The 18,721-nt window shown below is 41.1% G+C and overlaps 1 protein-coding gene across 5 annotated transcripts in view; it reads right to left on the reverse strand.

Moving 5' to 3' along the window:
• kaznb (kazrin, periplakin interacting protein b) overlaps positions 1-18,721 on the reverse strand; it is a 105,850-nt gene that overhangs the window by 7,662 nt on the left and 79,467 nt on the right. For 3 of the 5 annotated variants that reach the window (XM_060068749.1, XM_060068748.1, XM_060068751.1), the window contains 10 exons: positions 18,579-18,715; positions 17,867-18,037; positions 16,779-16,962; positions 16,023-16,156; positions 15,172-15,295; positions 12,089-12,288; positions 11,782-11,900; positions 11,425-11,656; positions 10,529-10,630; positions 9,978-10,144 (listed from right to left, as the gene is read on the reverse strand). In XM_060068749.1, coding sequence (XP_059924732.1) covers positions 9,978-10,144; positions 10,529-10,630; positions 11,425-11,656; positions 11,782-11,900; positions 12,089-12,288; positions 15,172-15,295; positions 16,023-16,156; positions 16,779-16,962; positions 17,867-18,037; positions 18,579-18,715 — 1,570 coding nt within the window. Of the gene's footprint in view, positions 1-9,977; positions 10,145-10,528; positions 10,631-11,424; positions 11,657-11,781; positions 11,901-12,088; positions 12,289-13,528; positions 15,296-16,022; positions 16,157-16,778; positions 16,963-17,866; positions 18,038-18,578; positions 18,716-18,721 lie in introns of those variants that run through there. The other 2 variants (XM_060068752.1, XM_060068753.1) reach the window with 2 other exon arrangements.

An 18,721-nucleotide genomic window follows, 5' to 3' on the forward strand; every position in this document is an offset into this window, starting at 1 on the left:
TGACAGGGGTGCCACTGTCGTTTTTTATTGGTCAACATGGAAAAAACATGAGGGGAAAACACTGTCGATATTTATCAAATAAAACATAGGGGGTGACACTGTCGTTTTTCTTTGGTCGTCATGAAAAAAAACATAAGGGGTAACACTGTTGTTTTTTATTGGTCGTCATGAAAGAAAACATAAGGGGTAACACTGTCGTTTTTTATCAAATAAAACATAAGGGGTAACACTGTCGTTTTTTATCGGCCGTCATCAAAAAAAACATAAGGGGTAACACTGTCGTTTTTTATCAAATAAAACATAAGGGGTAACACTGTCGTTTTTATCGGCCGTCATCAAAAAAAACATAAGGTGTAACACTGTCATTTTTTATCAAATAAAACATAAGGGGTAACACTGTCGTTTTTTATCGGCCGTCATAAAAAAAACATAAGGGGTAACACTGTCGTTTTTTATCAAATAAAACATAAGGGGTAACACTGTCGTTTTTTATTCCCAGTCATCAAATAATACGTAAGGGGTAACACTGTCGTTTTTTATTGGTCGTCATGAAAAAAAACGACAGTGTTACCCCTTGTTTTTTTCTTGATGACTGATAAAAAACGACAGTGTTACCCCTTATATTTTATTTCATGACGACCAATAAAAAACGACAGTGTAACACTGTCGTTTTTTATCAAATAAAACATAAGGGGTAACACTGTCGTTTTTTATTCCCAGTCATCAAATAAAACGTAAGGGGTAACACTGTTCCTTTTTTTATTGGTCGTCATGAAAAAAAACATAAGGGGTAACACTGTCGTTTTTTATCAAATAAAACATAAGGGGTAACACTGTCGTTTTTTATCGGCCGTCATCAAATAAAACGTAAGGGGTAACACTGTCGTTTTTTATTGGTCGTCATGAAAAAAAACATAAGGGGTAACACTTTCGTTTTTTATCAAATAAAACATAAGGGGTAACACTGTCGTTTTTTATCAAATAAAACATAAGGGGTAACACTGTCGTTTTTATCGGCCGTCATCAAAAAAAACATAAGGTGTAACACTGTCATTTTTTATCAAATAAAACATAAGGGGTAACACTGTCGTTTTTTATCGGCCGTCATAAAAAAAACATAAGGGGTAACACTGTCGTTTTTTATCAAATAAAACATAAGGGGTAACACTGTCGTTTTTTATTCCCAGTCATCAAATAATACGTAAGGGGTAACACTGTCGTTTTTTATTGGTCGTCATGAAAAAAAACGACAGTGTTACCCCTTGTTTTTTTCTTGATGACTGATAAAAAACGACAGTGTTACCCCTTATATTTTATTTCATGACGACCAATAAAAAACGACAGTGTAACACTGTCGTTTTTTATCGAATAAAACATAAGGGGTAACACTGTCGTTTTTTATTCCCAGTCATCAAATAAAACGTAAGGGGTAACACTGTTCCTTTTTTTATTGGTCGTCATGAAAAAAAACATAAGGGGTAACACTGTCGTTTTTTATCAAATAAAACATAAGGGGTAACACTGTCGTTTTTTATTGGTCGTCATGAAAAAAAACATAAGGGGTAACACTGTCGTTTTTTATTGGTCGTCATGAAAAAAAACATAAGGGGTAACACTTTCGTTTTTTATCAAATAAAACATAAGGGGTAACACTGTCGTTTTTTATCAAATAAAACATAAGGGGTAACACTGTCGTTTTTATCGGCCGTCATCAAAAAAAACATAAGGTGTAACACTGTCATTTTTTATCAAATAAAACATAAGGGGTAACACTGTCGTTTTTTATCGGCCGTCATAAAAAAAACATAAGGGGTAACACTGTCGTTTTTGATCAAATAAAACATAAGGGGTAACACTGTCGTTTTTTATTCCCAGTCATCAAATAAAACGTAAGGGGTAACACTGTCGTTTTTTATTGGTCGTCATGAAAAAAAACGACAGTGTTACCCCTTGTTTTTTTCTTGATGACTGATAAAAAAACGACAGTGTTACCCCTTATATTTTATTTCATGACGACCAATAAAAAACGACAGTGTTACCCCTTACGTTTTATTTGATGACTGGGAATAAAAAACGACAGTGTTACCCCTTATGTTTTAACACTGTCATTTTTTATCAAATAAAACATAAGGGGTAACACTGTCGTTTTTATCGGCCGTCATCAAAAAAAACATAAGGTGTAACACTGTCATTTTTTATCAAATAAAACATAAGGGGTAACACTGTCGTTTTTTATCGGCCGTCATAAAAAAAACATAAGGGGTAACACTGTCGTTTTTTATCAAATAAAACATAAGGGGTAACACTGTCGTTTTTTATTCCCAGTCATCAAATAATACGTAAGGGGTAACACTGTCGTTTTTTATTGGTCGTCATGAAAAAAAACGACAGTGTTACCCCTTGTTTTTTTCTTGATGACTGATAAAAAACGACAGTGTTACCCCTTATATTTTATTTCATGACGACCAATAAAAAACGACAGTGTAACACTGTCGTTTTTTATCGAATAAAACATAAGGGGTAACACTGTCGTTTTTTATTCCCAGTCATCAAATAAAACGTAAGGGGTAACACTGTTCCTTTTTTTATTGGTCGTCATGAAAAAAAACATAAGGGGTAACACTGTCGTTTTTTATCAAATAAAACATAAGGGGTAACACTGTCGTTTTTTATTGGTCGTCATGAAAAAAAACATAAGGGGTAACACTGTCGTTTTTTATTGGTCGTCATGAAAAAAAACATAAGGGGTAACACTTTCGTTTTTTATCAAATAAAACATAAGGGGTAACACTGTCGTTTTTTATCAAATAAAACATAAGGGGTAACACTGTCGTTTTTATCGGCCGTCATCAAAAAAAACATAAGGTGTAACACTGTCATTTTTTATCAAATAAAACATAAGGGGTAACACTGTCGTTTTTTATCGGCCGTCATAAAAAAAACATAAGGGGTAACACTGTCGTTTTTGATCAAATAAAACATAAGGGGTAACACTGTCGTTTTTTATTCCCAGTCATCAAATAAAACGTAAGGGGTAACACTGTCGTTTTTTATTGGTCGTCATGAAAAAAAACGACAGTGTTACCCCTTGTTTTTTTCTTGATGACTGATAAAAAAACGACAGTGTTACCCCTTATATTTTATTTCATGACGACCAATAAAAAACGACAGTGTTACCCCTTACGTTTTATTTGATGACTGGGAATAAAAAACGACAGTGTTACCCCTTATGTTTTAACACTGTCATTTTTTATCAAATAAAACATAAGGGGTAACACTGTCGTTTTTTATCGGCCGTCATAAAAAAAACATAAGGGGTAACACTGTCGTTTTTTATCAAATAAAACATAAGGGGTAACACTGTCGTTTTTTATTCCCAGTCATCAAATAATACGTAAGGGGTAACACTGTCGTTTTTTATTGGTCGTCATGAAAAAAAACGACAGTGTTACCCCTTGTTTTTTTCTTGATGACTGATAAAAAACGACAGTGTTACCCCTTATATTTTATTTCATGACGACCAATAAAAAACGACAGTGTAACACTGTCGTTTTTATCAAATGAAACATGAGGGGTGACGCTGTCGTTTTTCTTTGGTAGTCACAAAAAAACCATAAGGGGTAACACTGTTCCTTTTTTTAATGGTCGTCATGAAAAAAAACATAAGGGGTAACACTGTTGCTTTTTTTGGTCGTCATGAAAAAAAACATAAGGGAAATAATAGAAACACACACATACATTTTAATGTCATGTATATCCTCTTTAATGATGATTGATTATTGTGTATTTTCATCGCCTCAGTGGTGCAGTGGGGTGCACTCTGCCTAACCCCCTGGAGACCGGGGTTCAAGTCCGGTTGATGACCTCTGTTGGAAATTTTTTTATCTCTAGTTCATGAGAATTATAAATTCAAGTATAACCTTTGTGATGACTTTAACCGGTGTCTTGATGGTGCATTGTTAAGTTCGGGGGTTAACACTCTAAACAGCTCATGTTCCGATCCCTGCAAAAACGTTGACAGGGGTGCCACTGTCGTTTTTTATTGGTCAACATGGAAAAAACATGAGGGGAAAACACTGTCGATATTTATCAAATAAAACATAGGGGGTGACACTGTTGTTTTTTATTGGTCGTCATGAAAGAAAACATAAGGGGTAACACTGTCGTTTTTTATTGGTCGTCATGAAAAAAAACATAAGGGGTAACACTTTCGTTTTTTATCAAATAAAACATAAGGGGTGAACACTGTCGTTTTTTATTCCCAGTCATCAAATAAAACGTAAGGGGTAACACTGTCGTTTTTTATTGGTCGTCATGAAAAAAAACATAAGGGGTAACACTGTCGTTTTTTATTGGTCGTCATGAAAAAAAACATAAGGGGTAACACTTTCGTTTTTTATCAAATAAAACATAAGGGGTAACACTGTCGTTTTTATCGGCCGTCATCAAAAAAAACATAAGGTGTAACACTGTCATTTTTTATCAAATAAAACATAAGGGGTAACACTGTCGTTTTTTATCGGCCGTCATAAAAAAAACATAAGGGGTAACACTGTCGTTTTTTATCAAATAAAACGTAAGGGGTAACACTGTCGTTTTTTATTGGTCGTCATGAAAAAAAACGTAAGGGGTAACACTGTCGTTTTTTATTGGTCGTCATGAAAAAAAACATAAGGGGTAACACTGTCGTTTTTTATTGGTCGTCATGAAAAAAAACATAAGGGGTAACACTTTCGTTTTTTATCAAATAAAACATAAGGGGTAACACTGTCGTTTTTATCGGCCGTCATCAAAAAAAACATAAGGTGTAACACTGTCATTTTTTATCAAATAAAACATAAGGGGTAACACTGTCGTTTTTTATCGGCCGTCATAAAAAAAACATAAGGGGTAACACTGTCGTTTTTTATCAAATAAAACGTAAGGGGTAACACTGTCGTTTTTTATTGGTCGTCATGAAAAAAAACGACAGTGTTACCCCTTGTTTTTTTCTTGATGACTGATAAAAAAACGACAGTGTTACCCCTTATATTTTATTTCATGACGACCAATAAAAAACGACAGTGTTACCCCTTACGTTTTATTTGATGACTGGGAATAAAAAACGACAGTGTTACCCCTTATGTTTTAACACTGTCATTTTTTATCAAATAAAACATAAGGGGTAACACTGTCGTTTTTTATCGGCCGTCATAAAAAAAACATAAGGGGTAACACTGTCGTTTTTTATCAAATAAAACATAAGGGGTAACACTGTCGTTTTTTATTCCCAGTCATCAAATAATACGTAAGGGGTAACACTGTCGTTTTTTATTGGTCGTCATGAAAAAAAACGACAGTGTTACCCCTTGTTTTTTTCTTGATGACTGATAAAAAACGACAGTGTTACCCCTTATATTTTATTTCATGACGACCAATAAAAAACGACAGTGTAACACTGTCGTTTTTATCAAATGAAACATGAGGGGTGACGCTGTCGTTTTTCTTTGGTAGTCACGAAAAAAACCATAAGGGGTAACACTGTTCCTTTTTTTAATGGTCGTCATGAAAAAAAACATAAGGGGTAACACTGTTGCTTTTTTTGGTCGTCATGAAAAAAAACATAAGGGAAATAATAGAAACACACACATACATTTTAATGTCATGTATATCCTCTTTAATGATGATTGATTATTGTGTATTGTCATCGCCTCAGTGGTGCAGTGGGGTGCACTCTGCCTAACCCCCTGGAGACCGGGGTTCAAGTCCGGTTGATGACCTCTGTTGGAAATTTTTTTATCTCTAGTTCATGAGAATTATAAATTCAAGTATAACCTTTGTGATGACTTTAACCGGTGTCTTGATGGTGCATTGTTAAGTTCGGGGGTTAACACTCTAAACAGCTCATGTTCCGATCCCTGCAAAAACGTCGACAGGGGTGCCACTGTCGTTTTTTATTGGTCAACATGGAAAAAACATGAGGGGAAAACACTGTCGATATTTATCAAATAAAACATAGGGGGTGACACTGTTGTTTTTCTTTGGTCGTCATGAAAAAAAACACAAGGGGTACCACTGTCGTTTTTATCAAATGAAACATGAGGGGCAACACTGTCGTTTTTATCAAATGAAACATAAGGGGTAACACTGTTGTTTTTCTTTGGTCGTCATGAAAAAAAACATAAGGGGTAACACTGTTGTTTTTTTATTGGTCGTCATGAAAGAAAACATAAGGGGTAACACTGTTGTTTTTTATTGGTCGTCATGAAAGAAAACATAAGGGGTAACACTGTTGTCTTTGTCAAATAAAATATAAGGGGTAACACTGTCGTTTTTTATCAGTCATCATGAAAAAAACAAGGGGTAACACTGTCGTTTTTTTTCATGACGACCAATAAAAAATGACAGAGTTACCCCTCGTGGTTTTTTTCATGACGACCAAAGAAAAACAACAGTGTTACCCCCTATGTTTTATTTGATAAATATCGACAGTGTTACCCCTTATGTTTATTTCATGACGACCAATAAAAAACAGCAGTCTTACCCCTTATGTTTCTTTTCATGATGACCAATAAAAACGACAGTGTTACGCCTTATGTTTTTTTTCATGACGGCCAATAAAAAACGACAGTGTAACACTGTCGTTTTTATCAAATGAAACATGAGGGGTGACACTGTAGTTTTTCTTTGGTAGTCACGAAAAAAACCATAAGGGGTAACACTGTTCCTTTTTTTATTGGTCGTCATGAAAAAAAACATAAGGGGTAATACTGTTCCTTTTTTTATTGGTCGTCATGAAAAAAAACATAAGGGGTAACATTGTTGTTTTTTATTGGTCATCATGAAAAAAAACATAAGGGGTAACCATGTTGTTTTTTATTGGTCGTCATGAAAAAAAACATATAAGGGGTAACACTGTTGTTTTTTATTGGTCGTCATGAAAAAAAACATAAGGGAAATAATAGAAATACACACATACACAGTGTTACCCCTTATGTTTTTTTTCATGACGGCCAATAAAAAACGACAGTGTAACACTGTCGTTTTTATCAAATGAAACATGAGGGGTAACTCTGTCGTTTTTTATCGGCCGTCATGAAAAAAACCATAAGGGGTAACACTGTTCCTTTTTTTATTGGTCGTCATGAAAAAAAACATAAGGGGTAATACTGTTCCTTTTTTTATTGGTCGTCATGAAAAAAAACATAAGGGGTAACATTGTTGTTTTTTATTGGTCGTCATGAAAAAAAACATAAGGGGTAACCATGTTGTTTTTTATTGGTCGTCATGAAAAAAAACAGATAAGGGGTAACACTGTTGTTTTTTATTGGTCGTCATGAAAAAAAACATAAGGGAAATAATAGAAATACACACATACACAGTGTTACCCCTTATGTTTTTTTTCATGACGGCCAATAAAAAACGACAGTGTAACACTGTCGTTTTTATCAAATGAAACATGAGGGGTAACTCTGTCGTTTTTTATCGGCCGTCATGAAATAAATATAAGGGGAAAACACTGTCGATATTTATCAAATAAAACATAGGGGGTGACACTGTTGTTTTTCTTTGGTCGTCATGAAAAAAAACACAAGGGGTAACACTGTCGTTTTTATCAAATGAAACATGAGGGGTAACACTGTCGTTTTTATCAAATGAAACATAAGGGGTAACACTGTCGTTTTTCTTTGGTCGTCATGAAAAAAAAACCATAAGGGGTAACACTGTTGTTTTTTATTGGTCGTCATGAAAGGAAACATAAGGGGTAACACTGTTGTTTTTTATTGGTCATTATGAAAGAAAGCATAAGGGGTAACACTGTTGTTTTTTATTGCAGGGTGGTAGCGGGAAGCTCGTGAATATTCATGAGGGAACTCATCCCTCATTGGCTGGGACTTGGCTCGCTGGGACTTTGTCAGAGGGCTTGTGAAAACAGAGGGCTCGTGAAAATCACGAACGCAAATAAATGAAACGTTGTTATAAATCAACACAAATCATTGTATCAATAGTGTGACACATGTTATACAGTAGTTGTTTTTAGCATTACGAGCTAACGTTTGTTTTGGCACTTACAGAAAGGTAGCTATAGAGTTGCCGTGTAGTAGTCCTAGGTGGATTGATAGGTGAAAATCAATATTAAAATTCATGTAGCCCTACGCGAAAATATTCTATGGATAGGTCTACAGATTTTATGGCCCTTCTTTCTATAATGTAATTGGTTGTGGGGTGTGGCAGAACCACTATGAACGAATATCAGAAATCATACGGTTTATTCTTATCCATCTACACCTCCAGCAGCTCCATCTCCTCAAAGTTGACATGGGTCTGGCAAATGTTGCAAGCTTTAATAAATCCTGCCATTATGCTCACCACTTCTAGGAACGGAACAGAATGGAATCTTAATGGAAATATCAAGACATGGATGGACAAACAATTAGAAAAAGGCTTTTAGACGAGTGAGCTAACGTTTGTACTTACAGAAAGGTAGCTATTGAGTTGCCGTGTAGTAGGTGGGTATCATGTGTCACATTATTGCTAAAATGATTCGTGTTGATTTATAACAACGTTTAATTAATTTGCCGATGCGCTATACATAACGTTATAAAATATAATAAATACAAAAAGGATTTACTACAGTAGCCCCTGCGACACATAACAGTTTCACAGGGGCTTTTAGACGAGTGAGCTAACGTTTGTGCTTACAGAAAGGTAGCTATAGAGTTGTATAATAAACACAAAAAGGATTTACTGCAGTAGCCCTTGCGACACATAACAGTTTCACAGGGGATTTTAGACGAGTGAGCTAACGTTTGTGCTTACAGAAAGGTAGCTATAGAATTGCCGTGTAGTAGGTGGGTATCATGCGTCACATTATTCGTGTTGATTTATAACAACGTTTAATTCATTTGCGTTCGTGATTTTCACACAAGCCCTCTGACAAAGGTGCGTTCGAGTATTCTCTGCGAACCGACTCGGATCTGACGCCACGCCCACACTTCAAGCGTTTTATTATTTCGCTCGGTCGTTGGAGGAAAACATGGACGCCACCCGAAAGCTGTTGTCGCGGTAGAATTGGCAGAGGACCAGGCGATCCAATATAAGTAGGCTATAGGCCATAGTCAAGTCAAGTCAAGTTTATTTAGATAGCACATTTAAAACAACAGTAGTTGACCGAAGTGCTGTACACAAATACAATATATTTGTGTACATAGGCAGAGATACGGACGCAGTAAGGTATTGCAGTAATACGAGTGATTGAAATTACAATTTAAGCCACCAAAGTGGTCCAAACACAATGAAAACAGTTCATACTTCAAGTCACAATGGGCGCAGCCATCTTGAATTCTGTCTCGGAATTTCGCTCGGTCCCCACTGAGTTCAACCGAGATGGCGAGATCGCCGTCCGAGGAAAAGGGGCGTGTTTGTGCTTGTCGCTAGGCAACGTCCTCGGACCTCCGAGACGGATGGATATTAAAACGCACCCAGCGAGCCAAGTCCCAGCATACAAGTCCCAGCCAATCAGGGATGAGCTTCCCGCTACCACCCTGCAAAAAAAAAATTCGCTGCCAGGGGGGGGGGGTGCTGCAGCACCCTAAGCACCCCCACTTCCCGCGTCCCTGCTTTTCTACTACTTTACTATTTTTATTTCATATTATAGATACATTTCCTAAAATATTACACGGTTTTCGCACCTCATAAAACATCATACAATTTTATGAATCATTATTTATTTTCATCAACTTTGATTTAGGTAAGGGACTGGACGTTGTAGCAGTGGTGTCGTCAAGCCAGCAGAAATGATACTGGAATCGATCCCCGTTATCGACCGTCTACCTCCAGGCATCCATGAGCATGGCTTGCTTGGACAACTAACGGCTCCATCACGTCATCTGAATTGACTTTCAGTTGCTTTGGATAAGCGTGTCTGCTCTACGAATACACAGTAGTAATAGCTCAATAATGGAGAATGGTGGAGCACGAGAGTGAGGAGGCAGTACCTGTGTGGGACGGAGAGCAGCCTCATCTCTTGGTACAGGTGCCGGTGCAGCATGTGTTTGTTGTGGGGGATTCCCAGTACCCTGGCCATGGTGTCCGTGTCAAACGATGGGTCCAGTGCCATCAATGCCCCGTGTATCCCTTTGCCTTTAAGATTGTCTGCATACTCCTAGAGAACGGTGCAACACACAAATGCACATAAACACACAGTAGATACAGATAGATACAGATAGGCACACGCATTCAAACACACACACACACACACACACATGCATTACAATGCATTGTTTGATCTTCCCCATCCAATGCACCGGAACCAGACTTGATTTATGTTGTCTGCAGTGATGTCCAATAACAGCATTTAATGCTTCCATTTACTGGGGTTAGAACCACATCCACAAACCGTTAAACATTAATTTAGTTACTCTTGGCTGCTGGTGTTAATATTCGTATCGATTTTTTCTTCATCCATGGCCCTGACCTTCCATATTCTGTCTCAGCAGACTGAAACTACATTAAATGATGTGCTGTTGGCCTCCCACCAACCACCCACCCGGAGGTCTATGTCTCTGATCCACTTCATCACCCTGTGACACGTCCACACAACCAGGTCATGATCCTGCGGTTCACACTTAGCGCGCCGCGCCTGCAGTGCCTGTGGGCACACAACAACAACAACAAAGTTCAGCGGTCGAATGGAAACACAGTGCCGATCAGAGGGGAAGTTCAGGCTCCTACTACTGTGTTGCTACTACTACTTTATTCAGGTTTGTCTCGTTGAGGGGGGCACCACGTTAGCAGGAGGGACCCGTTAGCAACACAAGGACAAACAGGACAAGACGTGACCGACAAATGCCATGACAGAGAATAAGGTAACATCGTGCAGGATGGAGGGACAGGTTGAGTAGGCCTACTCGATTTCGGATAACGATTCTGAAATGACGCCATGCTGCAGTCTTTCTGAATAGCTGACCTCTACAGTGTTTAACAGGCCGTTCTATTGGAGGCTTCTTCAAACCGTAGAATATAGCTGACTATGGCTTACAGCTGATGAAATAGAATAATTCTTAAGTCATTAAAATATATTGTTTTTATGTTTTGCGTCATTTCTTTAGTAAGGAGCCTTAAGTAGTAAGTACCGTTAGCCTTAAGGGTGATTCAGGACTGGTATTCCCTGTACATTATCCCTTACATAGCCATATTTAGCAAGCCTCATCCTGTGCAACATCCTGTTGGGAGATACCAATTGCTAAAGATTGTATTTGTTTGCTTTCTGTTTAGCCATGCAAACTTAATTCAAGGGGAATAAGAATGAGCAGGTTTATGCTTTCAAATTCATTTAACATTTCATGCATGCATGTTTACTAGTTTTGCACGATAACTGTCAGCCTCTTCGCATTTGGCATAAGCTCTCCCTGCAGCTCCTTCCTGCCTGGAAGCACATCTGACCTCCTTGTCAAAGTTGAGCTGCTGCAGGAGCTGCACGGCCAGCAGCAGGCTGTGCTGGTGGTCCCGCTCTCTGACCCCCAGGTGCTGCTCCAGGTCCCTGCGGCTCAGAGAGCCCAGCACCCGGCCGTCCACCAGCTGGTCCTGGAAGGTCTGGGCGTACTGGGGCAGACCCACGTCGCCCAGCCACGAGCAGGACACCCAGTGGGGGTCCAGCTCTGAGGCATGGGACAGCCTGCAGGGTGAGAGGCGTGCTGGTGTGTGTTTATATGGCAGCGGGAGGAGCTGTGAGGTGACATGCATTGCGGTGGCTTTTAACGTAGTTTACATCTCATTTCCATCGGTTGACTCTCCCCCTACCTGTGGCCTCCTTCAGCCTTCCTGTAGTCCTCGATGGCCAGTTTGAGCTTCCTGTGGTGGATGGGGTTGCTGATGCCCAAGCCCACTTCTAGGTCATCGTCAGTAAGCCCAAGGAGCACCTATAGCACCATTTGTTTTTTAAATAATAGGATCATTTGGTAACTTTTCTTCACAGAAAAGCCTACTAAAACCAAACAGCAAATATAATGCGCTGTGTTACATCATCAGACTGGCATTATCACTAGAAAACCCAAGCACATTCTCTCCCTCTATCTGCTGTAGCAGTGTTAGCATGCAGAGGAAGTACCTTGCCACTCCTGACGTTTTCGGAACATGCTCTGGTGTACATGGGCATTGCCATGACAACCTCAAGCCAGGCTTGCACAGCTCCAGCCCTCCACATGGACATGGGTGTGGTCCGGGTGAGCTCCGCCTGCCGGAGGCGGTCCATCTGATCCTCTCCGTCTGATAGGCTCTGGTGTGTGAGGCTTGACAGGTTGTCAGAGTCTGCATTGGTCAGGTGACGTTTTGGTGCGGTATAATGGAGGGTTTTGGGGTCAAAGGAATATAGAGATCAAGATGACTTATTTGACTTTTTGTAGGGTCAATTAACGTCACTTAAAACTGACATTTCTCCACTACCACTGCCTGTACAATGCGACTATAATCCTGGCAGGGTTATTTATAAATCAACCACATCGACTTATTTTTGTGATTACTTTTAAGAGGGTGGCCACAGCTGTATTTCAGCTCTTTAAATCGAAAAACCTAATGTGCCGTCTCTATTTAGCGTCGCTTTTATGTGCTCAATACGAACACTAGATGGAGACATTTCACCTGAGTTGCATAGCCAGTTTTTTGCTGGTACATGAACATTTAATGTATGCTAGTATGGCAGATTCGTATACCTCTTGTAGCCAAACAATAATATGGTTCAAGAAAGTGTCTCTTTTGAAGATAGTGAGAAAAGTAAGAAAGTGACGAAAGTTTTATGTTAATATTGCAATAATATCAAAATGTATAACGTAATAATGAAATCTTGTTGATTAACACTTGGCCTTGGCTATTATTGAAATAATTGAGTGTTTATGTTAAGGAGTGATGGTTATGAGGTGACTAAATGCCTTTGATTAATGTATTAGAAACAGGGATTATTCATTAAACATCTCATTCCAAATCACAAACACACATCACTCCCACACACACACCTTTCCATCAAATACAAATTTGAGAGGAAGTACGTCAATCGCCACCTTATGACGCGACTACAAATTTGAGAACACGTGGTGTGTAAACAAATCAGTGGTCAGATTATTGCTCTGAATGCAAAATATGTGTGTATCTGTGTGTCGTAGATGTGTGCGCTAGTGTGTGGGATGTTGTCACACAGATTTGTGAAAGAAGACAGTGTGCTTGAGTGTTATGAATAATCCCCAGAGCAACAGAACAGACACTCAGTACTCAATATCATCACACATGGAGTTACTCACGGTGGAGGAAGAGGAGGAGGAGGAGGAGGAGGAGGAGGAGGAGGAGGAAGAGGGGACACCGTTGACACAGAGGAAAGGAGAGGCAGAGAGAGAGGCAGAGAGAGGCAGAGAGAGGCAGAGAGAGAGGCAGAGAGAGAGAGAGAGAGAGAGAGAGAGAGAGAGAGAGAGAGAGAGAGAGAGAGAGAGAGAGAGAGAGAGAGAGAGAGAGAGAGAGACTACTACCGGACACAAGAACACACTGCTCACGGAACAAGGGACACATTTAGTCGCTGGTTTTATTTTTAAAATAAGAATTTCATTTCAAGGGCGTGGTTGAGTGTCTGATAAAATGCTTCCCTCGAACCTCTGGACCGCAAACAGTTGGTGGCAGAGGCTCGCCGGCATTTTTAAGCTCTTGTTCTTTAAATAAAATACTTTAATATAATTTCTCTTTTTTTTATGCATCGTCTCCTAAATTACAAAACATTCAACAAAGATTTGTTAGAACCACATATGTAAGAAATAAAGGAGGGTGGTGGTGGTGGTGGTGGGGGGGGGCTATGCCAACTGAGATCTACAAACAACAAAAGACAACAGGGGAATGTTGCATTTATAATGCGGTGAAACATAACACAGTTAAAGGGAGCTTGGTAGGTCAGATGAGCACCACAAGATGGTGGTTAATTGGCTGGTAATGAATGGATTTTCTATTAATGAGGCAGCAGGCGTGATCATGCCTATTTCAATGCACATTCCTATGTTCTGTATTGGTGTGTGTGTGTGGTCAATGGCTGTCACCGAGAAACCAAACCGAGTTAGCGTCCACCGTGGGAGTTTATCGTGGGCCGCTAATGGAACTCAAAGAACCCCCTTTTCTTTTCTTTTATTTTAGAAATTCAGGTGAGTTCAACAGCCCTAAAAAGTCATGGGAGATATGCGTGATTGTATTATACAACTTTTGTAAAGGTATTTTAGAAAAAGTGATAACGTTTATGGTTTGTTAAGCCTTGTGGTGGAGGACTATATCTGAACACCCAAAGAATAAGTTGTGTTATCTAAAAGGCTACAGAACATGGTAAAACTCTACACTATGCTGTATATATAATACCCTTATTCCCACCCGCTACAATTTGAGTTCTTTGTAGGACAGATTTGACTTTTATCATGTCATAAGGATTTGATGGTCCACCGCTGGGGAAAAGTTAGACACCAGATGTCTGTGGTTTTTCTCCTCTGTGAATTGCAGACTTCTTTACCTTTTAATCTTCATATTTAGTACCAAAGGTACTACTGTCTCAAATATGCTCTCTAGTGTCCCTTGTTGCAAGTCTGATATATAGAAGATATGTGCCAAATGATAACTGGGCAAAGTAAAAAAAAATAAAAGGAAATTAAAAAAACTAAAAACCTAAGGCATGATCAAAGCGTAACAAACACTAGTCGCACAGGATGCCTATTTACATATGCACAGCGGTCCTTCAAGTCTCCAGTTAGAAAAAAGAACACATTAAACATTTGGAAGATAATACAGCATTAACATGTATACACTTAATATCCTCGTGTGTATATATATATATATATATATACGCATGTAAACATATATACATATGCATACATGTACATCTATAAATATATATCTAATTTACAAACATACATTTCCTGGACAATATACATCTCTGGGATAGCAGTCTCTCTTAGGTTGTTTCTTATTTTTTCCTTTGGGGTCGCATGTAGACGTTCAAAACCCAACGCTCCTTCTCTTAAGGATATACACGGCATACAAACACACACGCATACACACACACACACACGCACACACTTGCACACACACAGACACAAAAGTGTATTCCCCATTGACACAGACACACAGAACTTCACCAATCTGCGTCCTCCTCTATGTAATAGTCGGGCGTGGGTGTACCATCAAACAGGCCCGGGTCCAGGGACTTGCGCTGCTTCCCTCGAGCAAAGACACGTGACAGCGAGCCCAGAGTCATCTTCTCCTTTTTCTTCTTACGCTTCTGGTCTTCCAGGTCCTCCATGGACTGTTCACAGACAGAGAGACAGAGAGAGATAGCGACAGAGAGACAAGGAAACAGAGAGAGTGAGAGAGGGATGGAAAGAGAGAGTGCGGGATTAGGAGTCACAGCAAAGAACAACAAATGGCCACAATTGATTCCACAAAAGCGGATGAATGATCCATGAGTCATGGTTAACACACACACACACACACACACACACACACACACACACACACACACACACACACACACACACACACACACACACACACACACACAGGTCAATGAATAATGGCACACACATGCGCGTGCACACAAAAAGCAAAACAGCAGAACTGACGGCACAGAGGGGGCAGCGGAAGGAGGGAAGAAGGAAGGTACACAGGAAGTGATGATGACCTCGGGACATTTATGTTTGGAAAAATGCAAGCTAGGGACCCTGATTTATTTCGGGCTTGTGAAGGGGATATACTGCAGTGGCCTTTTACAGAGGCGGCCTGTGCTTTGGCAACATGGTCGGATCTACATTTTTGGCGTGTTAATGTTTATGTCCTTATTCATCAATAAACCAACAAATGTACTTTTGTAAAGTATCATTTGTATGTTTGGAACAATGTCTTATAAGCCGATATGGGCTGGGCGGCACCGATGCGGGTGCAGGACACTTCCATCCAATCCAAGAACAGTCAGAGCCCTCAGCAAGGGAGGCGTTGGCGGCAGGGTGAGGTCAGAGGTCACAGGCAGCTCTTACGTTGCAGAGGGAGTGCGTCCGGTGGCGTGGCGAGTTAATGTCGCTGGGCGTGGACGAGCGGTCGCCGTCGGCCTGCGAGGCGTCAGAGATGACGCTGGGCTGGCGCGAGTGACAGGGGCTGATCCTGAGCACCGCTGTAGCCGGTGTCCGCCGCCACACCAGGAAACACCACAGCAAGAAGACACCCGACCAGCACACCGCAACCAGAAGACACGCACACACACACACACACACACACACACACACACACACACACACACACACACACACACACACACACACACACGCACACAGGAGACATACAGGAGGCACACAGGACACAGACAAACATACACACACACACACAACAAAGGATACATACATGACACACACACACACACACACACACACACACACACGCATACACACAGGAGAGGAGACACATATACACGACACACACACACACACATGGGACATATAAAGGTCACACAAACACAGGACACACGTACGTACACCCCCACACACACACACACACACACACGTCACGCACACACACATTCCAAAAAAAGAAAAAAAACACAACACGCGCGCTGTTAGACTGAGTGTTTCCTCCTCCACCTCCTGCGAGGAAGAGGAGGAGACCTCGCGGGTTAGTACGTCGTGGAACGTCTGCATGTTTTAGTGAAGCATTAGAGATCTCGAGGACACCAAGCCACAACGGGAGACCTTCCCCCCCCCCCCCCCCCCCAGCCCCAGCCCCCAGGCGCTGCGGCCTACCCTGTCTGTCAGCCGGGTGGCCGTGGTACAGCGTCTGCTGGCTCTGCCGGATGGCGGCCGTGAGCGGCAGGTCGGCGTGCATCACCCACTCCTGGCTGCCGTTGACCACCGGCTCGCCGGCGGGCACCGAGACCGAGTGGCGCTTGGGCACGTCCTTGGTCAGGGTCGCCAACGACTGTTTCGCCTGGAGGAGACGGAGAACGGGTTGCATCAGAGGTTAGGGTTAATATATAACAATGGCAGCCGTGTTATGGATGGCAGATCGTGTCATGGTAACCGACATTAACTGCTGCAACCTGTGAGTGTTGGGTTAAAGGGGACCTATTATGCTTTTCGACTTTTATGACCTATAAACGTTGTTATAATGATTGATAGTCATGGTTAACCATACACAAAAAACGATGTAGATTTTCGGGAAACTCTTCCTCCTATCTGGGCGCTTTCAGCATTCTCTGTCAACGCTCGGTTTCGTCCTACTCCGCCCCCTCGCCCCCCTCCTGCCAACCCAACTCCGTTGTGATTGATTACCTGGCATATGGAGGCGCGGCAGGAGTGCATCTACGTAGATGATTTCCCGGAAATGTGATCAAGTGAATCGCAAACGTTGTCCCGACTGTTTAGCGCTCTGCACAACCACCCCAGACTGTCAGCAGGGAATACGTCGAAATGCATGTACGTCATTATTTGACACGTAAGTATGGTTAAACATGACTATCAATCATTATAACAACGTTTATAGGTCATGAAAGTCTAAAAAGCATAATAGGTCCCCTTTAAAGATGAAGTTAACTTAAAGTGCGGACGGTTGTTTCTGGTGTCAACGTGCTAAATGGTAAATGAAGGAGCAAATTAGAGCAATTTGACCCATGCGTCGACTATTGAAACTATAGCGCTCGAGGCATCAGGGAAGCTGAGGGTATTCTCCACTAGGGGGCTTCTTTGTGTGTGAGCAGTTTGAGTACAGCAGTAAAAACATTATTATAGCTATTTGAAAAAATGTATTGATCTCAAAACTCGATTTTTTTGGAGGGAGTGTGGGACAATGGAAACAATAGGCCGTGCTCTCTTTGGGTCAGACTTCGACCTACCATGGTGAGTTCAGCCTCCAGCTCTTTGAGCCTGTTCTCCTTCATGTCCATGTGCGAGCGCAGGAGGTTGGCCTGCTCCGTGGCCTCTTTGGTCTGCCGCCTCAGGTCCCACTTCTCCCTCTCCAGCATGTCCTTCTCCTTGGCCAGGGCCTTGACCGCGTCCTCGCTCTCCTGCAAAGCAGTGGAGCAAAACACTCAGTAGATATACATTTAGTGGTCAGACAAACACACAAACACCGGACACATGCACGTTGACCCTTCTCCTATGCTTCCTGTGTTGTTTGTGCAGAAGATGGCACATGCACGTTTCCTTAAAAGGGCAGTGAGCACCTTTTATTAAAATTATCAATGTGGTGAAGTCTTATAGGATTGCCAACATATTAATCTGAGCGATTTTGCTACTAAAGTAAATTATTGAGGAAAAAAAGGAGTAGAATCCAATGTTTTCTGCCAGGCTCTCCGTACCAGTTTGTGAACGTTACGTGCGCAAGTGGAATTCTTTTATGTGCCTTTTAGCCTACCGCTGACGTCAGAGCAAAGTAACACTGATGGCGAGGTGTTGACGGACATGGGGGGCTCTGACAGACAGGACACTGTGGATGTTGATGGCCGGACCCGGGAGAGGGTTAATCTACTCAGACACGAACGCCAGGGTGTGTATGGATGTGTGGAGCTCTGTCTGGGCAACCGTTGATTTTGACCTAGGGGTTACCTTGCGGTGCTGGTCGTAGTTGCGTATGAAGTCTCTGAGCTGCTCCTCTCGGCTCTCCAGCGTCGTGTACAGCTGCTGCATCTGGCTAACCAAATCGGCCTTCTCCACCTTTAGACGCTTACGGTCTCCTTTCATAGCTGTAA

The sequence above is a fragment of the Gadus macrocephalus genome, chromosome 13, assembly GCF_031168955.1.
Source record: "Gadus macrocephalus chromosome 13, ASM3116895v1".
Classification (NCBI taxonomy): Eukaryota; Metazoa; Chordata; class Actinopteri; order Gadiformes; family Gadidae; genus Gadus; species Gadus macrocephalus.